The following is an 8,950-nucleotide window of genomic DNA, read 5'->3' on the forward strand; positions in this document are numbered from 1 at the left end:
ACCTTTAAAGTTTCCTTCAATTACTTGTCTTTCGGCACCAAAACTTTTCCTCTTGGACTTACTTCTTCACCTACTGTGCAGTTTTGTATGTGTCTTCATTTTTTCAAGTTGGTGTGTTTTCGTTCTCACACTTTCAATTACTATTTCGACTTAAGAGGCTCGTTTACCCCTCATTGCTGAATAATTGGCACTTATTCAATGCACGCGTTTGAATGTTAATGTTTGTATGTTACAGGAACCAAGGCTCATATGTTAGAATCTCGGCCCAGAGATTACTCAGAAAAAGGATTCAAATACTGGACATTTACATCCCTGAAAACATGGGGTGAGAGTGCAAACGGAAACTGGACAATTGAAGTGTTTGACAGGGTAAATAACATTTTCATGAATAGTTCAGACTTTTGGCTTATATTTCCAACGGATCCTCTTTCAGACTTGAAGTAACAGATCGACGCTGTATCTTTAGAGCCTAAGATATGGATATATTTATTCATCGTGGTCGTAGGAGACCTGCTCTGCCGATGACTACCCTTACTTGAACCGCGTTTAACAGAAAGGAACCAAGCCACATCTGCTATTGCCAATTTTAACTGGGCAATTTAATTTTTTACGAGAAAACGTTTGTGCGGATCCCTTTGAAAATGTTAAGGAATTTGCTTCGTACTATGGAGAAAATTCACTGAAATTTGCACGAAAGTCCGCACAACTGTTTTCATGTAAAAAATTAGATTAGCCAATTAAATTTGGCAGTTGCTGATGTGGCTTGGTTCCTTTCTGTTTAACGCGGTCCACTTATAATTAAAACATCTACTTTTGCAATGCAAGGAATATCAGATTTCTTGTTATTGTTATAAGCTCAAAAAATTGATCTTTCCCAAGGGACACCATGTAGATGCGTTGTAAACGATGGTGACAGTCGGCAAAAGTATCTTCTCTGCATGCATATCGACGTGTGCGAAACCATGTATCTCTTTGTTAACGACATTGCAGATTTCCTGTTATACTTTATTACTTAGTAGGAGAACTATTTGACGTAATTTCTGAAAAACTGCCTTGACTTTTCCTCTCTCTCAACAGAATATTCAGTATAGGTTTTAAAGCTACAAAGATGGCTTGTTTCTCTTAGAAAAAGTAAAAACGAAGCGGCACTTTTGAAACACCGCGATGGAGATACGTGATTTCGCTCTAAAGTCATCGATATAATTATCTCTCAAGAGAAGATAATCTAAAGTAATTTTTTTTATTATCAAGTCTCCATTTTTAGGTGCTAGTTATAATTTACGATTGAACCCAACCTTGGTTTATCTTCAGTTCTATTAGTATTTTTTACATTAATTTTTCTCTACCTGTGATGTCTCTTCTAGTCTGGGATAGCAGCATCAGGAGTGATTACGGAACTAACTCTCTTCTTCCATGGAGTGAGGGAAGTGCCTCATATTTACAAGGATGGCCGACGACCGTATAAAAACTTCCAAACGTTAGACGAAAAAATTAGAGAGGCGAATAGAAGAGGCCCAAAGGTAAGATATTTTTCCTCAATATGCAAGCAACTTTTAGATAACAGCTTTCTTGGCACTTTTAAGTTGCATCGTAGTTCTCATTTGATTTTCTCTATTTATTTTACCTAAACGGGATCTTGAGTGACACACCGACGTCTAAAGTGAGACACCACGCATTTCCATTGCGGTATTTCAAAATCTCTTCTTCTACTTTACTTTTTTTTTTCAGAAAAATGAGCCAACATAGCGTGAAAAGATGCAACGTTTTTTCTTTTTTTTCAAAATAGTGACATACATATATAACAGGAAAACTGCGACAGCAGAAACACAGCTATTCGTGTTTTTGAAGTGTATCTTATATCCTATCGTCTTACCCAGTGGTCGGTGAAATATTTTTTCTCTCTTTTAATGTTGAGCACCAATGAGCACTATGAATATTATGGGTACAAAAAACTTCAGAATTTCAATTTCGGTTTTGAAGAATCATGCGCTGCTAGTCACGAAACCGTGAAATTTCATCGCGCAAATTATGATTTTTCTCCTCATATTTAATCTCAACGCATAGGGGGCGAGATCTGTCCATCAGTTGAATGCCTCTCTGATTGGTCACCCAGTTAAGTTCGGCCATGTGGACCAATAGCTGCAGAGTTCACATGAAGGCTCCATGAAGGAAAACATGAACCTCATGATAACCTGGATCGGAGTATCTACGTAGTCAAATTAATAATGGTGTCAACAGATATGATCGAAGCTATCAAAACGTCAATGCTCGTTAACTACAAAATACATTTGATATGACAGCTCGACCTATTTCAACCAATCACGTGGTAATTGGAATCTACGGAGATAGATAGACGACCAATCATAGAATAGTTGGGGTTCTTGCATTACTGTCATGTTGCCAAATTTAGTCAACCATCCCGGCTTCATTTGGTAATGCTCAAGAGATCATGCAGAGTTTTTATGAATAATACGTGGTGTGTTGTAATCTTAAATGCACCGATCACCGCAGGAATCACTGAGAGTGGTTTTAAGGGACCTTACTTGAATGAGACTGAAAAAAAACCGATAAAACCTCTAGTTTAAAAGAAAAAGGCTCAAAAACAACTCGCAAACTTAAAAAACAAAGAAAGGGCGATTAACTAAAATGCACACTCATCAAAAAGACCATATCCATCTTTTAAGTTGAATTAGTACGCAAAATAAGGCAGATAAATCATGCTGTGCGATGATTCTGAGAGCCTAGATGGTAATTCTTAAAGGACGGCCAGGGGCCACGGTCTCATATGAAAGACCCTTTTTGTCGACTGTAAAACAACAAATGTGTCGTGTTCGATGTTGCATTTTACTTTATCAAAAAAGAAAAAAACCAATATTATACCCGAAATTTCCCAAAATATTCTTTACTTACTACCGAAATGTATGGAGGTTATCAAGAAATGACGTTGAATATTTTCATTCTTCCTCTAATTCTTCTCCTTCTTCTTCTTAATCTTATTCTTAATTTTTTTCCTCTTGTTCTTATTCTTAGCCCTACTTTTATTCTTCTTATTCTTCTTTTCTTCTTCTCATTCTTCCTCTTATTCTTCTTCTTATTCTTCCTCTCATTCTTTTGAGTCTTATTCTTCTTGTTATTCTTCTTCTTATTACTTTTCCTCTTCTTCTCTTCTTCCTCTTATTCTTCTGAGTCTTATTCTTCTTCTTCTTCTTCTCTTCTTCATCTTCAAAGGGTTTTATAGGTTGTATTCAAGTTGAATGACTAACAGCCAACTTTAGGCAAGTTATGGTTTTGTAAAGGGACACAAAGGGTCTGCTTTACCTTGAAATAACTCTAGTTTACGGCTCTATACCTACACATGGAAGGTCATATTGGATCCAGGAAGCAATGTAGGTCGGGAAAGATAGGTGCAAGGGATGGGAAAATAACAAAAAGTGAAGATGAGAGGAGGGAATAAGATGGATGGTAAAGGGTAAACTTAGGAAGAAAAACTAAGGATGACCTGAAGTAACGTCGCCTAGCTTATGCGCACGGAGCTGCGGGCTGATTCTTGAAATTGATAGACAAAGCTACAGACGGAGAAGACATAAGGAGTATTGAGCGATCCTATTGGTTGAAACGGGTGGCTCTGATGGACGAAAGTGGAAAATTATAGACTGAGTGAGTGGTCTTTTGTCGGTTGCTATTACTTACCACCTTCGTCCATTGAAACCGTCCGCTGCAACCAATAGAATTGCTCTATTTTCTCTGTGCTTTCTTTGTCTATCGCTTTGTCCATCGATTTCAATAATCAGCTCGCAGCACGACCTATTTGCAGCGAGCGCACACACGAGACTGTGAATGTTTTCCATTAAAAAATGAAAGAAATTTTGGCGGGTCGCGAGCCAAAATAAGCGTTTTGGTGTTTCTCCATCGTTATGTTTTTAGCACTATCTTTGCAATGGGAATGAACAACTGGACGGGATGAGAAATATTAAACCTCCACAAAATGTTTTCTTCTCATCACAATTTCAAGCAGAACATATTTGACCGTATCAAAAATTCCCAAAAATACCTAACTCACAAGTAAAAATTTAATGGTTCTAGTTTACATTAGAGTCAGTCACTACAAACCTTTCGACAACTACTCGAAGGAGAGGTGGGTTCGCCCCCCCCCCTCTTCCCAGGACCCCCCTAGTTACCTATACCCATGGGTGCAAACGTGGTGAAATGGGGCCACACCATTGATCATAAATGATGCGATAGTGAGGAGATCCAAACTTCAAAATATCAACCGATGACACATGTTGCAAAACGGTGGAGCTCATACATGTAAGTCCGAATATAATTGATTCTTTTTGTAACTTCGGACGAAAGAAGCGGAAGAAGAAAAAGACGAAGAAGAAATGGGGAAAAAAGAAGAAGAGGAAGACTGCAAACTTATCAGAAAAAGAAGTTGACGCTCAGCTTGAAGACGGTAATTCCAATGATCTGCGATCTACATCACCACCGACAATAGCCGAGTACCTAGAGAGTAAGATTGATTCCCTTGTAACTAGCTGTATGAAATTTTTGCGTTTTGAATAATAATCATAAAAACCAACACAGTGTATATGATGGGTCTGTAATTCTTTGTCTACAGATCTTCAATGCCCTGAACCGTGGTCCATCACCTAGTGTAAGACCTGCTATGGACTTTTTCTCTGGTCTCGCTGGTATATTCTCGTCCCTCTAATCGACTGTTTGCCAAGCGGAACTTTCTGTTGTAGACTTTTATTATAATTTCTTCGGATGGAAGGAGAGCATTTTGTCCTCATAACACGCTGTACTCGTAATTGATCATTCGAAACGTGCACTAAATGAGGCTCTTGTCAATTATCAATTTAACATACACTGGTTCTTTTTTCTTTTCTTTCAGTCCGACAATCATTATTGGTTTTGCAATTCGTAATTAAATTTTTTCGTTTTAATTGAGTAATTTCCCGCTAGAATACGTCGGATCCGATGTGTCAAAATTTAATACAAGCATTGATACAGTGTTTATAAAGTTCTATGTGCTGCATGCCCCCAACGATGTACTAGATTCTGTGGTGAGCAAATTCTCAATGAAGTATGGGCCAGAGAATTAAAATTATCAATATGTAGTGAAAAAGTTGAATAATTCTTCAGGCGCAATGTAGAGAAAAACAGGGATTCCATTAATTGTGAAAGCTCGTAAATCTGGTGGAGATCCAATATTTAATCCAGTCTTGTGTCACCTATAAAACGCCTTTCATTCTTGATCCGTGGCTTAATGGGACTGAAATTTTCTGAAAATTTTTGATCAAAACAATTTCTCCCGCAAAATAGTTATCCAACAAATTAAGAGAGTTGTTGTGTACTGCTGACCCTGTTAGAAGAGGTAGAATGTCATCTTTGATGACAACATTTATACATCAATATAGAAAAAAAACTTCTAGAAAATTAAACTTTAATTTAATTAATATAATTGAATATCGTATATTATACTCCTTACCATGCACACTATGATCGATACGATTTCTCTCTCTCCTCCTCCCCTCTCCCACACCTCTCCTTTTTCTCCTCCCATTCCGGAAGTTTTCCGGGAAATAACTTTTGACGTTTGGCTCTCTTCATATAAATTTGAATGTTGAATTCCTTTTTTCTAGGATGGGAAATATAGACCACGTATCAGACGTTTGCGCTGTTTAATCATTTCCGCTTCCAATTTATTTTTTTGAAGGAGAACGAGTCAATAGCATTCCGCATATGTAGTTTTTACAGGGGTTTTTCGCCCAGGGAAAAAAAAATCTTTGTAAGTTTTCAAGAATTCACGTTGAGTAGTTTTCCTTTTAAAAAATGAAGTATGACAGGAAGTTTGCAACGTTGTAAACAAAGATACGTGGTCTCGCAGTTTTACCGTCGCTCGTCGCTATGTGTGCCAATAAGTTACTAGCTTGCAAATACTCGGATTTGCAATTCACTCGTCCAAGCATCTACGAAATTTTGCAAAAGACATGCCTAATCGTTATGCCACAGATTCGGAACAAAATGTATACAATGTACTCAAGTGTTGTTCAGAAGTTGAGGCAATGATGAAGCTCAAAATATATAGGACTAAAACTATGAGGATGCCAATTATTGAAGAGGTGAGATCCAGAGGGGCTTCATGCTTCATTGCATTGCAATGTTGCAAAGTTCTATATCGACGGTATAAGTCGGCAATCACATAACTCGGTTTGCGGCGTTGCAGACTTCCTGTCATACTTTATTTTTTAAACGAAAAATTACTCAGCGGCAATACTTTAAAATTGCCGTGATTTTTCTTCTCTGTGCGAAGAAAATTCTGCTAAAACTTCAACGAATGATCTCAATTTGTTCTCCTTTAAAAAAAATAACATAGAGGCGGAGATTTTCAGTTACCGCAAACGAGATATGTAATTGCGGATACGCCGTCGATATACTTTTGGTTAAGAACAACCAAAAATTATTCTAAGTCTTCTACTTTATTAAAAAGAATTCGTTTTCAAACTGCTCATAGTTGAGACTTTGCAACGTTGCGATGCAATTAAAGTTCTCTGGCTTCGACTTCTTCAATTCTATTATAGTCAAATATACAAGAGAAAAAACAAAAACAAAAACAAAAACAAAAAAAAGCAGAGGAGAGATTTGATTAAGAAGTTGTCAATGAATTACTCAAGACTTACTTTGGTGTAGAAGCAGGTATGAAAGTTAACGGTTAAAGTTTTTCTCCATGAACCAGAGTTTCACGGGTCGTTATCATACGAGATGGTTTCTTCCTGATGATTTCATGTAATCATGCCAAAATATGAGTACTTAGCTTCATTGCCTAAAAACTTAAAAGTCTTTATAAATCTAGAAAAGTTAGGTCCCGCCTATAGTAACTGCACTGAATTTGACCTACATTCACGTAAACTGGTCTCTTTCTTACATGAAATCGACAGGATTCTGCAGCTGAAAAGTTTAAACTGCTTACCTGCGGGATCACCTTTATCCAAGAAAAAATTGTCATTGGCTGCATTCCTAAACATTGAAATTTCAAATTTAAAAATAAAGTAAACTATTTTTTTTTTTCAGTTTGCGACCAAAAAGATGAATGAAAGAAATTCCAATTACATATACTTACTTTTGTTCGATTATTACCTCACATTTCTTCAATATATATTCTAACTGGAGAGTTCGTATCAAAAAATGAGTTGCAATAATTAAAATTTGAAATTTTTCAAAACAAAATATTAGTTACAATAAAAGTTGCGAAATGAAACCACTACAATAATTATTGTGAGTAGCATATAACTGGGTGAAATAAATGCTGGACTTTGTGGTGGGAGGGGGGGGGGGAGTTTTTCCATTGTCAGTAAATGGGGAAAATTACATGAAATTGAAACGTCAGAATGACTTCTTTCATAATTTCTTTTACTTAAAATAATTTTTAAAAAAAAATAAAATAAAAAAAGGGAAAAAACGAACTCGTCGCAACTAAAGACGCAACGAATAAAAGTTTTCATTTCAGCTTCAGTCCGCATTGTAGCCCTACAATAACTCGTTGCACCTTAAACTTTTAAACTAAGTCACAACCCGGAAGTCGGAAATAAATAGAAAAAATTAGTCATTCTCTATCTTGCCTAATCTAATTTAAAACTTAGCCTTCTACTACGGCTCGGAACAAAGACGTCGTTATCTCAACTGTCAGCGCGTCTTGATCTGTGATGGCGAAACCGTTCGTGGATCAGGTCAATCATTGCAAACTCAAAATGACAATTTTCCTTATTATGAAATATGAAACACAGTTAAGGAAATGGGCCAGTTGAACATAACAAGGTTTCCACATCGACAAAAAAAAACCACGTGTACAATGGCATTTTGCCAAAAATAAGGAAATTTACCGTGTAATTATGACCCAATTACGTGTTTTTATCACTTAATTATATGTATTTAACATTTCTCACTGAATAAAATACTAAACAGACTAGGCTTACTAGAATCGCTAACATGCTGAGAATTTATAAATTAATTCTACTGTATCAGTATGGCTTGTGCACGAAATGTCTGTTTTTTTTTATTTATTAATATTTTATTCATTTTTTTCATTGCAAACAACAGGTTATGACTCATCCTTTTTCTATGTTCCCTCTCCTATATTGGCAGTGGCCAGGCGTGAATAATCGATTCTCAATACTTTCCCATTTGAAGCTATGATAAGAAATCGATTATCAAGGTGTTCGTTGCGAACACTATGTTTATCAATCCTTTTCCGTAGGTTTAAATGACAGATCAATCGATACATCGCAAAGCAAGCCACGCCACTGTATTGAAGAATATGTAAGTCATTGTGAGACTCTCCTCGCATAATCAAAATTTGGCCCTTCTTTACCATTGGACATTGATTCAACAGGTGGTCGTTGTCAGGTTGACGCAATATCTCTATTCTGGATAAGGGTTGATTTGAGGGCTACGTTAGTCTGGCAATAATAAACCAATCGACGCATCGATGGTCAATAATTGAACCAATGTAAAAGAGTAACACATGATCTTGAGTTCAAAGTCTGCGCTGAAAATATATCGTGTCAGTTCATCACGAATATGTCATGAATGAGTCATAAATCAATTTGTGACACCTCATGTAAGTACTTGGACGCAATAATTACCATGCACCCTGGTGCAATGAAGTTATGTGCCTGACCTAACGCAGTCGTTAAAATAAGTCTATTCTGGCGTTGCATTCGGGGCCTAGGAACAAAGTTCTGATGAGGTTTTCTAGAGAACACGTGTACTTAAAACTGTCTAAAATTTGAATGCTGACCAGTTTTTCAATTTAAATTATTTCATTTTGACCGTGCAAAGACGACTTTTAGCTGTACACAATCATGTTTTTTTAAAGCAGGACATGAACATGTCAATTTCATGTATTTTTGAACATGGTATAGGTCCTCAGACCTACATCGATATTTTG

The 8,950-nt window shown here is 36.6% G+C and overlaps 1 protein-coding gene across 4 annotated transcripts in view; it reads left to right on the forward strand.

Moving 5' to 3' along the window:
* LOC109043175 (neuroendocrine convertase 1) overlaps positions 1-5,497 on the forward strand; it is a 31,212-nt gene extending 25,715 nt beyond the window's left edge. For 3 of the 4 annotated variants that reach the window (XM_072304131.1, XM_072304140.1, XM_072304134.1), the window contains exons 12-14: positions 236-369; positions 1,365-1,520; positions 4,354-4,588. In XM_072304131.1, the coding sequence (XP_072160232.1) occupies positions 236-369; positions 1,365-1,520; positions 4,354-4,563 (500 nt within the window). In that variant the 3' untranslated portion in view covers positions 4,564-4,588. Of the gene's footprint in view, positions 1-235; positions 370-1,364; positions 1,521-4,353; positions 4,589-4,618 lie in introns of those variants that run through there. The other variant, XM_019060286.2, reaches the window with a different exon arrangement.
* The last annotated feature ends 3,453 nt before the right edge of the window (positions 5,498-8,950 follow it).

The sequence above is a fragment of the Bemisia tabaci genome, chromosome 1 (genome assembly GCF_918797505.1).
Source record: "Bemisia tabaci chromosome 1, PGI_BMITA_v3".
Classification (NCBI taxonomy): domain Eukaryota; kingdom Metazoa; phylum Arthropoda; class Insecta; order Hemiptera; family Aleyrodidae; genus Bemisia; species Bemisia tabaci.